Source organism: Hemiscyllium ocellatum, chromosome 34 (genome assembly GCF_020745735.1).
Source record: "Hemiscyllium ocellatum isolate sHemOce1 chromosome 34, sHemOce1.pat.X.cur, whole genome shotgun sequence".
Lineage (NCBI taxonomy): Eukaryota > Metazoa > Chordata > Chondrichthyes > Orectolobiformes > Hemiscylliidae > Hemiscyllium > Hemiscyllium ocellatum.
Genome location: NC_083434.1, coordinates 32,803,962 through 32,825,066, shown reverse-complemented (window position 1 = coordinate 32,825,066; position 21,105 = coordinate 32,803,962). Strand labels below are relative to the sequence as shown.

The 21,105-nt window shown below is 42.1% G+C and overlaps 1 protein-coding gene across 3 annotated transcripts in view; it reads left to right on the top strand.

Annotated features, from left to right (window-relative positions):
• Positions 1-3,030: 3,030 nt before the first annotated feature.
• Positions 3,031-21,105, top strand: part of LOC132832143 (regulation of nuclear pre-mRNA domain-containing protein 1B-like) — a 60,559-nt gene continuing 42,484 nt past the window's right edge. For all 3 annotated transcript variants that reach the window (XM_060849886.1, XM_060849885.1, XM_060849887.1), the window contains exons 1-2: positions 3,031-3,372; positions 14,228-14,357. In XM_060849886.1, the coding sequence (XP_060705869.1) occupies positions 3,222-3,372; positions 14,228-14,357 (281 nt within the window). In that variant the 5' untranslated portion in view covers positions 3,031-3,221. The remainder of the gene's footprint in view (positions 3,373-14,227; positions 14,358-21,105) is intronic.

Sequence of the window (21,105 nt, the reverse complement as noted above, 5' to 3'; positions counted from 1 at the left end):
AAGGAAGACCAGAATTGAACATAGTATTCTAAAAATGGCCTCACCAATGTCCTGCACAGCCACAATATGACTATCCAACTCCTGTAGGAGTTCTGAAAAGACCACTCCCTCCGTGACTCCCTCGGCAGGTCCACACCCCCCAACAACCCAACCTCCACTCCCAGCACCTTCCCCTGCAACCGCAAGAAATGCAAAACTTGCTCCCACACCTCCTCCTTTACTTCTCACCTAGGCTCCAAGGGATCCTTCCATATCTGCCACAAATTCACCTGCACCTCCACACACATCATCTATTGCATCCGCTGCACCCGATGTGGCCTCCTTTATATTGGGGAGACAGGCCGTCTACTTGCGGAACATTTCAGAGAACACCTCTGGGACACCTGGACCAACCAACCCAACCACCCAGTGGCTCAACAATTTAACTCCCCCTCCCACTCCACCAAGGACATGCAGGTCCTTGGACTCCTCCATCGCCAGACCATAACAACACGACGGTTGGAAGAAGAGCGCCTGATCTTCCGCCTAGGAACCCTCCAACCACAAGGGATGAACTCCGATTTCTCTAGTTTCCTCATTTCCCCTCCCCCAACCTTGTCTCAGTCAAATCCCTCGAACTCAGCACCACCTTCCTAACCTGCAATCCTCTTCCTGACCTCTCCGTCCCCACCCCACTCCAGCCCACCACCCTCACCTTGACCTCCTTCCACCTATCACATCTCCATCGCCTCTCCCCCAAGTCCCTCTTCCCTATCTTTTATCTTAGCCTGCTTGGCACACTCTCCTCATTCCTGAAGAAGGGCTTATGCCCGAAACGTCGAATCTCCTGCTCCTTGGATACTGCCTGACCTGCTGCACTTTTCCAGCAACACATTTTCAGCTCATATCCAACTCCTATACTCAATGCACTCACCAATGAAGGCAAGCATACCCAACACCTTCTTCACCACCATCTACCTGCGACTCCAATTTCAAGGAACTATGCACCTGCATGCCTAGGTCTCTTTGTTTAGCAACAATCCCTAGGGTCCTACCATTAAGTTTATAAGTCGTGCCCTGGTTTGCCATCCCAAAGTGCACGACCACACATTTATCTAAATTAAACTCCATCTGCCACCCTTGGCCCATTGACTCATCTGATCAAGGTCCCATTGTACAGAGATACCTTTCTTCACTGTCCACTATACTACCAAATTTGGTGTCATCTGCAAACTTACTAACCATACCTCCTATATTCACATTCAAATCATTTATATAGATGACGAAAAGCAGTGCATCCTGCACAGGTTCATGCAATATTCCAGTAGTCACAGGCCTCAGTCTAAAAAACAACCCTCTACCACCTCCACCTGTCCCCTGCCTAAAGCCACTTTTGTATCCAATTGGATAGTTCAAAGAGTGACTAAGAACTGACTCAGGTAGATGTCTGCAAAACTCTTTTATTTACACTAGATTACATTCTATACTTCAAGGTAATGACATCTATCTCTGGTACAGGCTGTTCCTTCTTAGACTATAAACATGACTGCTCCAGTCACTGTTGCATAAGCATATGTACATCATTATCGCAATACATCAGTGTGGTGAGGTGTGTGGATCCTGAATTAGACTACTGTCACCTCAGAAAAAGCACTGGAAGGAAGTCCACCCTCTGTCACCACAGACATTTATTTATTCATTCATGGGATGTGGGTGTTGTTGGATAGGTCAGCAGTTATTGCTGTAATGATTGTAATGAGTCGACGTTTCCGCAGGACCATTCATCACAGCCGAAACATTGACTTGCCTGCTCCTCTGGTGCTGCTTGGCCTGCTTTGCTTTTTCCAGCCCCACATTTTATCAACTATGACTTGCCAGCATCCGCAGTCCTCACTACCTCTGATTGTAATGTGGTTAGCCAGGTGACCCTCATAGAATATGAGTTCCCTGATTGGGGCTTGTTAATCTGGAAATTCGACGTTTCGGGCATAAGCGAAGGGCCTATGCCCGAAACATTGAATTTCCTATTCCTTGGATGCTGCCTAACCTGCTGTGCTTTAACCAGCAACACATTTTCAACTGTGATCTCCAGCATCTGCAGACCTCATTTTTTACCGCTTGTTAATCTGGTCCAACCAGGGATCCCTAACAGATAAAAACAGGAGTGTCAGAGGCTTCTGTTCACTCTGAGGGAGCTGGTCAGTATCAATAACACTCCACATGTAAGTAAAGGGTGATGGGATACCGGCCTCTGTGGAGTTATTTCAATGATCTAGAGGGCGTCTAATGTGAAGAAACAGCAAAATAACAGGCCAAATCATATCAAGTGCCATCTGAAGGAAAAAAATACCAGTCCAATACTCTGATTGTAGCAGGTCACAGAGTTTTAACAGCACAGGTGACAGGACCTTCAGTTCATCATGTTCACATCAAACAGCAAGCATGCAGCTTCTCTAATCCCATTTTCCGGCACTTTGCCCGAAGCCTTGCATGTTATACTGCCTGAAGTGTTCATCAAACAGTTCTTCAGTAGAGATGGGGAATGTGAGGTCTGCAGATGCTGGAGGTCAGAGCTGAAAGTGTGTTGCTGGAAAAGCACAGCAGGTCAGGCAGCATCCAAGGAGCAGCAGAATCGACGGTTCGGGCATGAGCCCTTCTTCAGGAATGGTCCTCGGATGCTGCCTGACCTGCTGCGCTTTTCCAGCACCACATTTCCAGCTCTTCAGTCGAGTAGGTGACTGCTCCTGGACCAGTCTCAAATGTCAGGTCCAGGGAGGAGGGCCTGGTGACGTCGGGACGCACGACGATCTGGACCACTTCGCCGGTCGGCGTGCGTGATGACGTCACGCGCACAAAGACATTGATCGCCTCGCCGGTCCGCGTGCGGCATGACGTCACACGCACAAAGCCATTGACCACATCGCCGGTCCGCGTGCGGCATGACGTCACACGCACGAAAACATTGACCACGTCGCCGCTCCGCGTGCGGCATGACGTCACGCGCACAAAGACATTGACCACTTGGCCGGTCTGCGTGCGTGATGACGTCGAGCGTAAGTTGTTGGCGACGCCGCCATCTTGGCCTGAGTCTGATTCCCGAGTGTTTCTCTGTTTCCCGCCTCCCCCTCACCTCTCTGTCTGTCTATCGGCAGGGTCGGAGGTAGAGGTAGGGGTAGGGGTCGGGGTGGGCTGAATAAAAAGTCCCCACCCCCGCCCCTTCCCCCCCTTCCTGCGACAGGAGAATGTCCGCCTTCTCTGAGTCAGCTCTGGAAAAGAAGCTGGCGGAGCTGAGCAACTCGCAGCAGAGCGTGCAGACGCTGTCCTTGTGGCTGATCCACCACCGCAAGCACTCCAAGACCATCGTGCTGGTGTGGCACCGGGAGCTCAAGAAAGGTGAGCGCGGCCGGCGCCTGGGGCCCACAGCCCGGCACCGTATACACACGCCCAGAATTACAGCAGGCGGGGCGGGGGCATCCTCTCACAGATGGAGAGGCCAGGCTTCACCTTCTATTCCATCAGGCCTTCGCTGCGGTGGGAGTGGGATTGAGGGGAGGCACTTTAAATCTGGTGTACACCTCCTTGTCCATCGCAGCAGAAGTATGCTGCACTGTGCTGAGTTGAATATGGTGTCTTTTTTATATCGTTACTTTTATGTTTGTCTGTACGTGGTGACTGCAGACTTGCAAACTCTTCTTTTTCCCCCAAAATTTGGAGCGTTTGCTATGTAACAAGGGAAATCATCTGTTTTAGCTGAGCATTAGGTTACTCTTAGTCTGTAAACACAGCTCCTTGGCCTTCTCAGAATTGTGTATGTTGTTATTTAACAAGCATCTTTTGGAGATAAATATGTTGTCATGCCTTAGGCTTCTGTTGTTTTGCATTCCTGTTACCTTGATGCTAGTAAGCTGAAGTTTCTGTAGCAATTTCTGATCTATTCTAAGTTATGAATAATTTGTCGTCTCAATTGTCACCAATATCATTATGCAACTTTTTTGGTCAAATTGCTGTTTCATTTCATATTGATGTAAACTTAACTCGAGGTCCACACGAGCTGTACAGTGAGTTCAATTAATCATTTGTCTGAAATATCCCAAGAATGTCATTGCTGTTTAAAAAGTTAATCTGAAACATTAACATTTAGCATCCCAGAATAAAATTAACAAATAACCCAAGACTTGATGCCATCAGCTAGTGATTTGAATGAGTACTGACTAACAAGTAAAGTGTTTTGCAATTCATCTTTATTGAATGCTAAATACAGTTTTAATGTGGATTAAACTTTCTTTACTATTGAGGCAAAGGACAAGCACAATCTCTGCAGATTGTGCTGTCAGTTTGATTTGGATCATTGATCAAAAGGAAGTTGGAATTTAGTTACAATTCAGTGGGGATATTATACTTTCAAAATTAAGGGTAAGTTAATCATACCAAAATGTCAAAAATGGATGCAGTAATCACTCTTTATCTTTAAGTAGAAGGTAAGAAAGGACTAAATAATTCTTCCTGAAAAGCCAAACCAGTGATGACATGGACTTTTTAAAAACTGTATGAAGAACATGAGGAAGGAAATAAATTTTTTTAATATTTGTTTAAGGGATGTGCATGTGACTAGTATTTATTTCCCATCCCCTAACTGTCTAGACTGCATTTAAGAGTCAACTATATTGTGGGTGAGGTACTCCCCACAAACAAGGTAAGAATGGTTGATATTCACTAAATGATATTAGTGAATCGGGTGGCTTGGTTGTCATTTGGTGTTTTGCTATTTGATTTTTTCCCCCAGTGGAGAACAAAGCTGTGAAAAGTAAGATTTGAGAGACAATTTATCAATTTTCCAGCTATATTAGACTCTATTTAAATTCTCAATTGAATTCATACTGGTGTTTCTAATTTAGTTGAAATGGTAACTTGTAGCATCTGACAATAGTTTCCCTTTTGCTTTGTTGGTAGAAAAGCAGCAACATTGCCCAGTAATGAAACAAGGTTGCTGTAAATGTGCCAAAGTTTTGGAAGTTGAAAGTCAGAGCTGATGCAGACTGTTGTGCTCTGACTGCTGTGTCCGTAAAAGAACGTTTGCTGCTGAATGGAAACATTTGAGTTTTAAATTTGGTGGTGGTAGGGGGTGGTCTGGTTGTAGTTGGGGGAAGTAACCTGTTACTACCAAGAAATAATCTTTCTTGGAGAACTCTTGTCGGGTATAGATAGAACCTGGTAGTAGGCATGATATTGAAATAGTACGTGAGCTCAGCTCTTTTAGAGGTATTCCAAAGATTCATAGTTTAAGTCCTGTTTTTATAGGCAGATTTTTAAAATTATCTCATTAAAATAATGTTCTACCACGTAAGTTCAAGTTCAGCTTTTGTAACAAGAAGTGAGTACTTTTTCAGGTAGGAAATTAGATTAGATTACCTAATGTGGAAACAGGCCCTTCAGCCCAACAAGTCCACACCGACTCGCCGAAGCGCACCCACCGAGACCCATTCCCCTACATTTACCCCTGCATCTAACACTACGTGCAATTTAGCATGGCCAATTCACCTAACCTGCACATTTTTGGACTGTGGGAGGAAACCCACGCAGATACGGGGAGCACGTGCAACCTCCACACAGTCAGTCAGTCAGTCGTCTAAGGCGGGAACTGAACCTGGGTCTCTGGCGCTGTGACCGTGCCACCCATAAGTGGGGTATTACATGATGAGTGGAGATTATTGCAGCTAAATTGATGTATGTTTTGATATTCAATAAATGAGAGATTAGAGGAGTGACCATTAAGACTCAGTCAACTTGTTGACAGCATCTAGCTGTTGTCTGATAATGGCAGAATGTAACAAAATACAAGAAACTGAATGCAGATAGAGCAGTGAGTAGACAGAGCTTTAGATTTGCTGCTCCAGGGACATGGTTGGAGTTGCTGATTTTGAATACAAATTGGGAATATGGTAGCTTGAAACTAGACATGTTACATTGTGGCTAGCAACAACTTAAACTTAAGTAATTTCATAGCTTTGACTCTAACATTTTTTTGCTCAAGTCAGCCGGATCTTGGCTGTAATTCTGTTAGAGGTTGGGCAAGTGATCCAGTAGACATTGAGGGAATGTTGCATTGTCAGAGCAAGAACATTTTTTCATCTCGCACTCTGTTTCAAAATGTCAATCACTGTGGGTTGAAGCTTGTCAGAGTCTCAGAATACAGAAGCAGCCATTTAGCCCAATGTTTGGTTCTTTTGGTAAAGTTGTCCTATCAGTCCACTATCTTAGTCCTTCAGTTTTCCTCACTGTTTAAACTCTATGCCTTTTGAAAAGTTACTTTTGAATCTGCTTTCACTTGAGGCATCCCCCGATTAGTGATTTTTTTTTAAAAAGAATTTCACTTTACCTCGCCCTGGTTCTTGTTCAAATTTATAATCAGCTGGGTGATCATTCTCAAGTCCAGCCATAGCTCATTTTTAAACCCATCTTTTTGTTTCTTTAATTGCCCCATTATTTCACCATATGTTTTATGCTATTCTTCTTTTTGTGGTTCTAATCCATCTTACCTTTTGCTCTATCACAAACTTACTCTTTTGATCCTTGCTGTCTCCCTTTCTCTGACTGTATACATACATCAAATGTTACAGAGTTCTAACTTTTTCTAGTTGTGATAAGTCATCAGTCTAAAACATTAACTTTGTCTCTCTCTCCACAGATGCTGCTTGATGTAACAAGTGTTTCCAGCATTTTTCTGTTTGTATCTCCATTTCTTGTTTGTTCTGCTTTTATTTCGTTATCTTAAATTTGCTTGATTAGCAACCCTGTTGCAGGTTGAAAGTTTTGTCCTGGTTCCGCTATCAACTTGTTGGTATTTTAAATGTTCTCCACTCTACCCATTAACAACAATCTTTGTAAAGAGAAACAATCTTTTCTTAGTCTCTCCACATTCCAGGTGGTATTTCAGTGTAGCTAAAGCATAACATCTTTCCTTTGCGTCCTTTCGAAGATGTGCCCAGAATTGGACCTGTTACTCCGGCTGGACTTAACCAGTGATGTATAAAGGTTTAGCATGACTTCTTTATCTTTATTCTCAGTGCCTCTACTATACCCAGCATCCAGTGTGTTTTTTTTATATATAGTAGCCTCATAACCCTGTCTGCCACTGTCAAAGATTTGGGCATATGAATCTCATTTTCTTTGTTTCAGCACTCCTTTAAAATTGTGCCATTTAGTTTATAGACACACATTTCAAGCAATACATCACTTCATGCTTCTCTATATTCCATTTGAGATGTATACACACTTTACCAGACAAATTTTCTGAATTTTCCTACTCTGCTCCTCACTGACTTGCTATCTTTCCAAGTTTTGTGTTCAGTAGGCTTTGAAATGGCCTAGAAGTATCTTTTCTTTTATAAATCTAAGTAGGAGCAGGCTTAGGCTATTTGGCCTCTTGATACTGTTCTGTCTTTTGTTAAGATGATGGCTATTTGATTTTGTTTGAAATTTCAGATTCCCATCTTCCCCTAATAAGCTGTGATTCCTTTATCTTCCCAAAATCTATCCACCTTTTTGTTTTCAAACCTTCAATAGTTCTACTGCCTTCTGAGAAGATGTACGAAATTTTGCACAAACCAGAGAGAAAGTTTCTCTCATCTCAATCCTAAAGAACAATCCTTAGACTGGACTCAATCTGAGGAGGAAGCATCCTTTCTACGTTCACTTTGTGAAGACCATTCAGGAACTTCAGTCAAGCCACCTCACTCCTCCAGCTCCAGTGGAAATAGGCCCAGCTCTTTGTGTGCCTTCATAAATATAATACATTGAGACCTGAAATGAGAATAAACCTTTCTTAAATTAGTAAACAAAAGCTTCACACTGCATTCAAGATATGGTCTCACCAACGTCACGTGTAACTAAAGTATAGCATCTTTAAGTTCAGTGCCTCTTGTTATAGATAGCATTCCATTATTCTTAATTACATGTTATATCTGTGGACTGACTGTCACCTAAATTCCTCTTCTACTCAGTATTTTGCAGTCACTTTTTAAAATAACACTCACTTTTGAAAACATTTTCCTGCCAAAATGAGCAACTTTATATCTTCCCACATTCTACTCTGACTGTCAAGTTATGCTCATTCTCTCAACCTATCTCTCTGCTAGCCCTGCTGTCTTCATGACATGCTTTCCTACCTAGCTTTGTGTTACCTGTGACCTTAGCTACTGTGTCTCCACTCCCTTCATCAAAGTCATTGTGCATGGTAAAAAGTTGAGGTCGTGGCACAGATATCACAAGGCTACACTTTTCACACATTTCAATCAGGTTCTCTTGGCTGACAGGCAAAAATCATCTGTTCGTGTTAATAAATTGCCCTTTATACACCATGGCTTGTTATTTTCCTTTAATCAGCTTTGATGTAGCACCTTATCAAATGCCTTGTGGAAATCCAGTAGAGTCCATGTACTGGCTCCCACTCGTTACAGCGCCTGGTTACTCCTTCAGACTCATCTACAAAGCCGTGATGTCAGCTATATAACCTCTTTTAATGATCAGTCTCCTTTGCCATGACATGTCAAGTACACTGGCCTTTCTGCCTTCCGGCTTGGATAAGAGGATAAATTTGCTATTTTACAGTCAACTGGAATCTTTCCTGACTGTGGGATTTGAAAAATTAATGCTAACAAGTCCACTTCATTAGCTACCAATCTTACAGCCATAGGATGATTCCCATCTAGATCAAATATTTGTCAGCCCACAGCTCCATCCATTTGCTGGGTACTGCTTCCCTTGTGATCATAATCGCCTGAGATTTCCCCTCCCTTTCATCTCTTGATGTAGAGCTGTTACTGGAATTTTTTTTTGTACCCACGATGTGAAGGCAGTTTTCAAGGGCTATCCTTTTGTCCTGGTTCCGCTATCAATACCTGATGTGGTTTTAAATGTTCTCCACTCTACCCATTAACAACATCTACTGTAAAGAGAAACAATCTTTTCTTTACATAGTCTCTCCACATTCCAGGTGGTATTTCAGTGTAACTAAAGTGTAACATCTTTCCTTTGCGTCCTTTCGACGTTTTTTCATTCTCACGTATGTGTTGGCATAGAATTTTTTTGAAAGCAGAATTGAAATGTTTCATCGATATCCTCAATTATGAAATTTAAACTTAAATCCACAACACACAGAAAGCACTAATCTCTTAGATACCACTGTATTTAAATTGGCATAAACCAGAAGGCATAATTTAACACAAGCTTTTTTCCAAATAATTTGCATCTTGGCTCCTGCAAAAAAAAAAGCCATCACCCTGAGAGTATTGTAATAACCCTGATAGCAAGTGTGAGCTGGAAATAGAGCCCTGCTATTCTACAAATTGTCTGAAATATTAATTTGTCAGACTTTGATTACTATCTAACATGAGAAAAAAACAGCTTTCATCAATAAGCAAGAAAACGAAAACTAACTACAACAAATGTATCTTCTAAAAGTGGATTCCTAATTACTAATATGCAAACTCAAACTACGCCTCCTTGTAAATCCAGGCATGCACACTTTTATTCACAAATAGAATGGGCAAGGCTGATAATTTTGCAGAATTATCATAGGTGGAAAAATGGGCAAAAAGATACAAATCTATGGATTAAGATTCCCAAAAAGGAGGGAATGACAAAGAAATAGGAACAGGATGAGGTCATTCAAGCCCTCGAGCCTACTCTTCCATTCAATAGGACTACTCTATTTCACTGCCAACCCCAACCCTGTGGTGTCTCTGCCTGCCTGCCTCCCTCATTTTTAATCCACTTTAGTCTTGAGCAAGTTGGTTTATCAGCAATTGATCAAATGCTCTGAGTTTTCAAATGTTTTTCCTCAGGAAGTGGGCATTACTGGTAAGGCCTGTGTTTTTATTAGGCAAAAGTGAGGACTTCAGATGTTGGAGATCAGAGTGGTGTTGGAAAAGCACAGCAGGTCAGGCAGCATCCGAGGAGTAGGAAAATCGATGTTTCAGGCAAAAGCCCTTCATCAGGAATGTTGATTTTCCTGCTCCTCGGATGCTGCCTGACCTGCTGTGCTTTTCCAGCACTACTCTGATCTAAACCCCAGTGTTTTTATTGCCCATCCCTAAATACCCTTCAGGCAGCCCTGCCATCACCACTTAAACCATAGCAGTCCATTTGGTTAGGTATAAGTACAACCACAGTGCTGTTAGGAAGGAGTTTAACTCTGACAGTTAAGGGTTAGTGATTATGGTACCAAGTCAGGTTGAGGTGTGATTCTGAGGTGAACTTGTAGGCAATGGTGTGCCTGTGTATTTGCTGTCCTGGCTCTTCTAGATGGTAGAGGCATGGGTTTGAAAGTAAAATTAAATTGTTGGCAAAGTTCAGGTCTGGTAGCATCTGTGGGAAGAAACCAGAGTTAATGTTTTGAGTTGGATGACACTTTCAGTACAGACAACCTCTAGGCAAAGCTGTATTTATGCTGAAGATTTAGGGTGAGGTAGCTATAAAGCCCAAAGACAGAAAGAGGTATGAAAGGAATAGGTAATGAAGGGATTACAGGTGGCAAGCCAGGACTGAAGAGAAGTTGAATAAGTGATAAGAACTGAGGTTAGCAGAGAATGGGTAGTCTGTGCTGAAAACAAATGTGGTAATGGCCTAAGAGTTGCTCTATTTATAGGTTTGGAAGGTACAACTTCACAGCCTTAGCAAGTTTTATTCCAGTCCGTTTTGTTGACAGTACACTTTGCTATCACAATGTGTCAATGGTCAAGGGACTGCATGTTGAAGGAATTAGTTGAGGTGTAAATCAAATAGGCTCCTTTGTTCTGCTTGGTGTCGAGCTTTTTGTGTTGGAGCTGAACTCATCTGGGCTAGTGGAGATTATTGCATTACACTCCTTACTTGTTTTTTGAAGACGTTAGACAGGCTTTGAAGAGTTAGGTGAGTATTCCCCCCCAGAGAATTTATATGGCTGGTCCAGTTTAGATTCTGATCAATGGTAACCCCCAGTATGTTGATTTGTGGAGGAAATTCAGTGATAATGCCTTTGAATGCCAAGGAGTGGTGTTTGAACTGTCCTTGATGGAGATGGCTATTGCCTGACACTTGGTGCAAATGGTCACTTGCTACTTGTGACCCCAGCCTTAAATTTTCTAAGTCTTGTTGCATTTGGACACTGCTTCAGAAACACTGTAGGTGATCATCAGATTGCTACCTGATCTGATGATGGAGGGAAGATCCTTGATTAAGTATCTGAAAATGATTGTGCCAATGACACTCTAAGGGGTACCTTCAATGGTGGCTGTATTGGCAATCTTCACAAAGCTAAACAAAGTTAATATGACTACTAGATTCTGAATCGCTACCACTGAATATCTTTCTGATCATTCTGCCAATCAAAAGATTGTGATGCCACCATCTGTATTAAGCTTGTGCAACCTGACATGCTGTAGCATTGTTGTTTATTGTTAGCCACCTGATATCATTAAGGTGGCAGCGGAGCCAGGGACTCCTGGTTGCAAAATATCACTTGCAATTTTTAGGGGGAAAATAAATTTGATACAAATATAGGCTATCGTACTTCATGCTGAAAGGTGGTAGATATAATGTTAAATATATATACCTTGTCTTTGGAAGGTGTTTGCTAAAGCATGTCACAGCTATATGGGTGGTGAGTCGGTAACTTCTATTGAACAGCACCTACGTTATAATAATAATTTGCATTTATAAAGCACCCTTAACGTAGTAATGCCTGTCTTCACAGGACTATAATTGAACAGAATATTATGTGAAGCTTTATAAAGAAATATTAGGACATATAAGGAAAAGCTTGGTCAGAAGGAATATCTGAGAGGTGGAATAAGAGGTTTAAGAAGAAAATGCTAGAGATTACAGCTTTAATGGCTGAAAACACAGTAGCCGAGTGATTTTTTTTGAAGTTGGGATACTTGGAAAACCTTCAATTCTGATTTTGATATGTGGTGTTAGGATGGAGGAGGTTAAAGAGAGTGAGGAGTCAAGGGATTAAAATTTTTAAAATCAAGGTGTTGCCTAACAGGGCGCTAGTGAATAGTGAAGCTAGTCATGTTTAAATATTGCTTATTTTGTGATTGCAGCTTGCTTTCTGGTTTACTGAAAGTGCTTCGGATCTTTCATGACTATTTTTAGCAGAATCCTAATGACTATATTTTAATCCATGTGCCTTCCAGATTTTGATTACTTCAACTGTAGTTAAGAAATAACTCCCTTTAATATAAACACCATTGATCTTCATTTTAGTATGGCACTCTTCCCTCTGAACTTTAGTTCTGGTTTCAAGCAGTGTTCCAACACATTAACTCTTATGCTGGGCAGGCATCACGTTGTATAGAGTTTTCAGAGTACTATTTAGCATGAACTGAGCTGTTGTAAAAGGTCCCATGGCCCATTTTTGTTCTTGCCAAAAACCACCCCACCAACCTGCGTCACCTACCACCCCACCAACCTGCGCATACAACGTATTATCCGCCGCCATTTCCGCCACCTCCAAACGGACCCCACCACCAAGGATATATTTCCCTCCCCTCCCCTATCAGCGTTCCGCAAGGACCACTCCCTTCGTGACTCCCTTGTCAGATCCACACCCCCCACCAACCCAACCTCCACCCCCGGCACCTTCCCCTGCAACCGCAGGAAATGTAAAACTTGCGCCCACACCTCCACACTCACTTCCCTCCAAGGCCCCAAGGGATCCTTCCATATCCGCCACAAGTTCACCTGTACCTCCACACACATCATCTATTGCATCCGCTGCACCCGATGTGGCCTCCTCTATGTTGGTGAGACAGGCCGCTTACTTGCGGAACGCTTCAGAGAACACCTCTGGGCCGCCCGAACCAACCAACCCAATCACCCCGTGGCTCAACACTTTAACTCCCCCTCCCACTCCACCGAGGACATGCAGGTCCTTGGACTCCTCCACCGGCAGAACACAACTACACGACGGCTGGAGGAGGAGCGCCTCATCTTCCGCCTGGGAACCCTCCAACCACAAGGTATGAATTCAGATTTCTCCAGCTTCCTCATTTCCCCTCCCCCCACCTTGTCTCAGTCGGTTCCCTCAACTCAGCACCGCCCTCCTAACCTGCAATCCTCTTCCTGACCTCTCCGCCCCCACCCCACTCCGGCCTATCACCCTCACCTTGACCTCCTTCCACCTATCCCACCTCCATCGCCCCTCCCCTAGTCCCTCCTCCCTACCTTTTATCTCAGCCGGCTTGGCTCTCTCTCTCTTATTCCTGATGAAGGGCTTATGCTCGAAACGTCGAATTCTCTATTCCTGAGATGCTGCCTAACCTGCTGTGCTTTGACCAGCAACACATTTGCAGCAAAAATAATCCTTTGGTCATTACCACTAAAATATTATTTCATCACTTACCTCATTCCTGGATTTTGGTTAGGCCACACTTAAGAGTATTGCATTCAATTCTGGTTGCCACTTTACAGAAGGATGCAGATGCTTTGGAGAGAGTACAGAAGAGGTTTACTCAGATGCTGTCTGGATTAGAGGGTATGAGCTCTAAGGAGAGGCTAGAAAAACTCCGGTTATTATCTCCGAAGTGGCAGAGGCTGAGGGGAGATTTGATAGCAGTCTATAATTTTGAGATGCCTTGATATGGTTGACAGCTGAATAGTTCTCCCCAGAATTAAAATGCCTAAAACCAGGTGGTGAGTTCAAAAGAGATGAGGGGCAAGTTTCTTTTTTTTTAAGAGAATGGTAGGAGTCTGAAATGCGCTGCCGGGGTGGTGGTGATGGAGGCAGATACGATGGGGGTGTTTAAGATGCTTTTAGATAAGCGTAAGAAAATGCAAGGAATGGAAGGATATGTATTAAAGCCAGGCAGAATGGATCTGTTTAATTTGGCGTTATGTTCGGCACAACATTGTAGGCTGAAGGGCCCATTCACATGCTGTACTGTTGTGGACCTTTTTTGTGTAAGTTGGGTTGCTCCATTCCTCTGTATTGAAGTACTGGTGAGCATACTTACTAAGGTAAGTGAAGTGCTTTAGGACATCATGAAGGCAGTACATAAGTGAAAAATTTAGAGATCCCCATTGCTTTGTATGCAGCTTAGTCAGAGTATCAAAGTTAAAATGCTCAATCCATGAGTGTATCTTTGTCATATTTTCTTTTTGTATACTCATTTCAGTTTTTCACAGAATAAAGTGCTATAACCCATTAACTAATATTAAGTTACATTAGATCTCTTGACTTTCTTTTTTTTCCAATTTTTGTCCACAGCTAAACCAAGTAGAAAGCTGACCTTTCTTTATCTGGCGAATGATGTGATCCAGAACAGTAAGAAAAAGGGACCAGAATTTACCAAGGACTTTGCTCCAGTTTTGGTGGATGCATTTTCACATGTTTCAAGGTACTACTCTGTTCACCGCAAATCTGCCAAGCCAGAGTTCTATTAATAACCTGTCCACTTGGGACATTAAATGCCTGTAATAATCTCATTATTTAAATAGTAATTATTCTGAAACATTATAAGGTTGTGTTCCAACCTTTTTGTCTGAAAGGCAGTCTGCTGTTTCCTTGAAAAATGTCCGCACAATCTCTTCTAAAGGATGTCACTGAATGATCAGATTTTAGAGAATCAATAACATTTTAACAGTATAACGAGCTTAAAACAAGAGTTTAACTAATAAAGGTGAAACCAAGTTAGGGAGCTATTTCTCTTCTATCTTGAGCATCTTTAAGTTGAGATGCCTTTTTAAATAAAAGTTAAAAGGACATAAATTGTTTAGAATGGTCATTTTAGCAGAGGTGTGCCAAATGTTGTAGAACATTTTTTGGTTTAAACTGACTTATGACAGTTTTGGCAACAGCATCATCCGTGAAAATGTTCCTCATGTTTTTCTAAGGAGTTCTCAATTTATTGGTGTTTTGCACCAAAATTTGTTATCAGAAGCAAACTGCCTTCCCAAACTTTTAAAAAGCATTTTCTCAAATTAGTCTTACACAATTCAGCCTCTGACTACCAGTCCCACCTAAGTTGTTTTAATAGCCTTTGCAATCTCTGATTGTTCTGCTGCTACTACACTCTGGTATCTCTGTAGTTAGCTGCACTTGGTATGGTTGCGGTGTGGTAAGAATGGTACGTAGTCATGGACTTCCACCACAGCATTGAGAGCTGAGTGATGAAAGAAAAAAGAAAACATTTGAAAGATTTGTTTGTGAAACTGAACTTTAAGAGAACCAGCTATTATTGTGCTGTATAAAATGTACCTAACCAGAATGAGAAGGTAGGTCAGGATCTGGACTAGTACAATGATAACAAGTAACCAGGTGAGTCTCATTTTCCTCTTTACTCTTCCAAAACAGCAACCGGAATCAATCCTGACTGGCCCACTACTGTAGTCTGTGAAGATGCAACTGTACCTGTATAGGAGGAGGTGCTATTATCAAAAAGGAAAGAATCACAAATCTTAACCTATATGTCTTGAATGGGAGCTGTTCACATGCGTTCACCCTTATACCACATTCTGATCTAACAATTGTTCCATATACAAGGAAGGCAAAAATGTAAAAGGGACTTGAGGGGCAACTTTTTCATGCAGAGAATAGTGCGTGTATGGAATGTGCTGCCAGAGGAAATCGTGGAGGCTAATATAATTACAACATTTTAGAAGGCATCTGGATGTGTACATGAATAGGAACAATTAAGGGGAAATGTCCCAAATGTTGGCAAATGGGACCAGATTAATTTTGAATATCTGGTTGGCATGGGCAAGTTGGACCAAAGGATCCGTGTGTGTGCTGTACATCTCTGACTCTGTCATTAGGGAAATATCCCAAAAGACTTGGAGTCTAAGACCTAGCCATTTAAGGGCCTTAAAGACTAGGGTTTAATGGGCTACTTTTTATACAAGTGCTTTGAATCTGTCTTTTCTCCTCAATTTGAGGATTTCACTTTTAATATGATTCACAGACCCTCACTGTGTTCACTTTTTCTTACACTTCTCTCTATCCCAAATCAATAGGGTATTCCCTGTCCACAGCTTTCATACCATCATCCTCCATGTGCAGCATCAATATTTTTTCTTTGCCACTTTCGATGCCTCCAACATAATGGTGTTATCAAAATATCATCTCAACTCTGAATGGGCTGCTGTACCCTTGAAGATTTCCTTTCCATTTAAGCACAGCAGATGCAAGACCTCCCCACCTCCAGAGCCCCAAACATTACTTCCAGGTGAACTGGCAATTTATTCTCTTTCGACTCACTATAATTATAGTTTTCAGCATGAATCTGCATTGAGATTCCTGCCGCACAGGTTGGATATTTGATTTGCCTAAAATTGCAGTGCAGTTGGCAAGATATGGCCTGCGCTTCCAGGCTTGTTATTTTATTTCCTAGATGTCACTTTCTCAGGGCTCCTCTATTCTCTGCCTCTTAGACTATTACAGTGAAGCTCAATATATTCCTGAAGAACAGCACCTCATCTTTTGATTTGTCATTCCACAGGTAGAAGCCCTTTATCGAAAATCCAAAAAGTTTCAAAGTCTGAAGGTTTCTTTTTATGAAGTTTTTTCTCATTAACAAGATTGTTTGACATTCAAACAGTTAACCCAACTCCACACCCATTTGATGCATGTCACTCACATGCAACGTGGTGGGTGTGACCCAGCACCAGCAGGTCCCAATTCTGTCTCAAGGACCATTTTACTCAGTGAGTCTGCTCCTCCGGTAAGACTTCTTAAAATTTCACCATCAAACTGTCACTTGTTCTGAAATTCAAAAAATTCTGAATTCTGAAAACCAGCATTTCGGAAAGGATTATGCACCTGTGCAGATTTCTGGCCTCAGCATTATATTCTACACTTTCCAATCGTAAGGTCTGATGTTTTTTTCAAATGGGCGCCTTTTGATTTTTTGTTATTTCGATTCACACTGATCCCAGGGTGAAACCCAGTTGAATGTACAAGCTCCACACTTATGGTCCATTCTCCCTGTGTCTGCGTGGGTTTCCTCCCACAGTCCAAAGGTGTGCAGGTTAGGTGAATTGGCCATGCTAAATTGCCCATAGTGTTAGGTGAAGGGGTAAATGTAGGGGAATGTGTCTGGGTGGGTTGCTCTTTGGAAGGTCGGTGTGGACTTGTTGGGCCGAAGGGCCTGTTTCCATACTAAGTAATCTAATCTAATCTAGTAAGTATTTTCTAACCTTTTTTATAGCTTGTATACCATGGCAATCAATCACTGAACATATTTGTAAGAAGTTGACAATGTACTTTTAACAAAAGAACATCAGCGTATATTAAATGCAAGCAAAAACAATTTTTATATTTTGAACGAGTTGTAATCACATTTTTATAAATATTATAAAAATTCAATCCTTTATACTTCTAACCATCTTACAGATAGTCGAGCCTCCACCTGGTTTCCAGTTTAGTCCTTCCTTCAGTTGGCCCAGCTGTTCTTGGTTTCTTTTCAGTAAATCTTTGAGGAGAAAGTGAGGTCTTTAGATGCTGGAGATCAGAGCTGAAAATGTGTTGCTGGAAAAACGTGTTTTTCCAGCAACACATTTTCAGCTCTTTTCAGTAAATGTCTATATTCGCTCAGTGCTATTTCTTTGTTCATATTTCTTCCTGAGACTCTTAAACTGATAACAAAGCTCACTTATTTCTTTCTTGTTCCTTAAAAACCTCTGTCACTGATCATTATACCACTCGGCTGCTTTTGTGCTGACTGTTTGCGAGACTGCAAAACAGCACTACTACCTTTTTATAGTTGAGGAACAGTAAGTGCTGCTCAATCTAGTGTGCTACTATAGTAGTTTTAACCTTCTGACTTAGAGTCATAGAGATGTACAGAATGGAAACAGGCCTTTCGGTCCAACCTTTCCATGCCGACCAGATATCCCAACCCAATCTAGTCCCATCTGCCAGCACCCGGCCCATATCCCTCCAAACCCTTCCTATTCATATACCCAGCCAAATGCCTCTTAAATGTTGCAATTGTACCAGTCTCCACCACATCCTCTGGCAGCTCATTCCATACCCGTACCACCCTCTGTGTGGAAAAAATTGCCCCTTAGGTCTCTTTCTGGTGCAAAAATGGCTTCTAGTGGTGTTGACTGCATGTTTCTTGTATGAGAGTATGGAAGCAGAGTGAATACAAGAGACCAAACTGAGTTGTGCGTAATCATCAGCCAGAAATACAAGGTGACTAATGAATTTCCTGCCTCTTTCTAAGCTCTCCTTGTGCACACAAGTCTGTTTTCAGCCAATTCAGTCTACATATTGGGTAATTACTGAGTGCACTGATTAGGATGTACTGGTTATAGTGCCAAAAGCATGCTCTAGTAGCTAGTTTTTCAGTAAAGTACAATGAGGGCATCTCTCTAATGTGCAAAATTATCTTGGTGTGTCCAGTTCACTAACATCTTTGCTATCAAGTGGCCCTTTTCTTATCAACTATCCTTATTTTGGACCACTTGTCTCCCAATCTCATTTTAGTCTTCCAAACATGGAAAACAAACTGAATTCCAGAGATAAAGTGCGAATGATTGCTTTTAACATCAAGCCAGTATTTGACTGAGCGTAGTATTACAATGATGGACCAGAACCCCAGAGTATTTGTAGACAATGTTTACGTTTAGTACGCGAATCTTTTTTTTAAAAAAAAGAGAACGGCCAGAAAACAGACAAACCTGCAGATTTCAATTCAGTGTCTGGCACAGTCCTGTGTGAAACCATTGAAATGCCATACAGGGAAATTGTCAAGGAAACTTGAAGCAAGGAGAGACTTTAACAAGGAGATAACAAGGACTAACAATCTCCACTTCATCGGCGAGCCACTTTTTGTAGGTGTGTCTGATTTACCCTCCTGGAGTACACAGCACACAATTTTAAAAAGCCAGCTTGAACTCGAGTCGATGGGTGTATCAGCCTGACCTTTGGCGTTTGCATGTTGTTGCAATCACATTTAAAAACTATCCCACAGTCATCTTAGTGCTGCAAGCCAATTAGAAGGAAGACCTGCTCACTCTGAATTCTGGAATTCAATCCTAGTTGAAAGGCATAAGAAAGAATGAATCTCAACCAATCTGCAAAATTAAGGACCATGAAGCCAACTGTTCACCTACTAATGTCATACGACTGGTAATCTCCACTGCAGCATTCCTATAACTTTGAGCAACTCTGAGACTGATATGTATATTTTGTTGTTTTTGTACTTGCCTCATTTTTAATCTGTATGTTATTGAATTTGTGTTTAAATAATAAAGTCTTACTGTTAATTCAAGAAAACCTGATTAAGTTAGCCTCTTTTATTACTGGTTCATTTAGTCGTAGAGATGTACAGTATGGAGACAGACCCTTCGATCCAAACCGTTCATGCCAACTTGATATCCCAACCCAATCTAGTCCCACCTGCCAGCACCTGGCCCATATCCCTCCAACCCCTTCCTATTCATATACCCATCCAAATGTCTCTTAAATGTTGCAATTGTACCAGCCTCCACCACTTCCTCTGGCAGTTCATTCCATACACGTACCACCCTCTGCGTGAAAAAGTTGCCCCTTAGGTTCCTTTTATATCTTGCCCCCTCACCCTAAACCTATGCCCTCTAGTTCTGGACTCCCTGACCCCAGGGAAAAGACTTTGCCTATTTAACCTATCCATGCCCCTCATAATTTTGTAAACCTCTATAAGGTCACGCCTCTGACACTCAAGGGAAAACAGCCCTCCCCTATTCAACCTCTCCCTATAGCTCCCATCCTCCAACCCTGGCAACATCCTTGTAAATCTTTTCTGAACCCTTTCAAGTTTTACAACATCTTTCCGATAAGGAGACCAGAATTGCACGCAATATTCAAACAGTGGCCCAACCAATGTCCTGTAAAGCTGCAACATGACCTCCTAACTGCTGTACTCGATACTCTGACCAATAAAGGAAAGCCTACCAAATACCACCTTCACTATCCTATCTACCTGCGATTCCACTTTCAAGGAGCTATGAACCTGCACTCCAAGGTCTCTTTGTTCAGCAAAACTCCCTAGGACCTTACCATTAAGTGTATACGTCCTGCTAAGATTTGCTTTCCCAAAATGCAGCACCTCGCATTTATCTGAATTAATCTCCATCTGCCGCTTCTCAGCCCATTGGCCCATCTGATGAAGATCCTGTTGTAATCTGAGGTAACCCTCTTCACTGTCCATTACACCTCCAATTTTGGTGACATCTGCAAACTTACTAACTGTACCTCTTATGCTCACATCCAAATCATTTATGTAAATTACAAAAAAGTAGAGGACACAGCGGGAATGTGTTCCTTTTGTAATTAACTTTGCAACTAACTAATGAGACAGGTGAATAAAGAAGGGGAACCACCTCATCTCTCCTCCCCAGGAAGCTTAACACTTAGGATACCCCAATGTAGAACAGCTAAAAATGTGGTCATAACAGCAGCATGGCGATCATGTAAAATTGAAGTTGATGCGAATCCGGTGGTATGGGGGTGGGGTCGGTTGTGTGGAAACGTCTACCTGTTGGAGTCACACCTAATGCAAAGGAAATGTTTGTGGTTGTTTACATTTTAGCCTAATCATCTCTGCCCCCCACTGGGACATTGCCAGAGATTTCCTTTGGTTAGGATTAAGGCCAAGGTTGCTTCAACTGCTTCAAAGATGCTCCCTCTATCATAATATCAGAAATGGACACGTTGAGTGACAACTGCGTTCTGTTCAGCTGTGTTGGCATCTTGTTTAATATTGAAACAGTTCATGCCTGTATATTGCAAGACTGGGATAACATTCAGAGTTGGGAGGGGGGTTAGGTGGCAAGAAATGTTTACCATTTGTATTACCGATGTTTGTGGAAGACAGTGACCATCTCTGATAAAATGAAATCTACCTCCCCCGGAATTCTGAATTGTCATTGCTGAAATCTCTAGCTTCGTTGTCTGTGGATTGTTATAATCAGCAATTTTACTAGATTAGCTGTACAAATATAGTGCAACTAAATAAATTTGAGATTGAGAATCCTGCAGTACTGATCTCCTCTCCTAAACACCTTTCTGTTCTTTCCATCATAAACAAGGTGCATGTCAGAAAATGATAGATTCTCCAGTTGGTTGGATGTATGCAGTGTCCAAACATTGGCGCTTGTAAA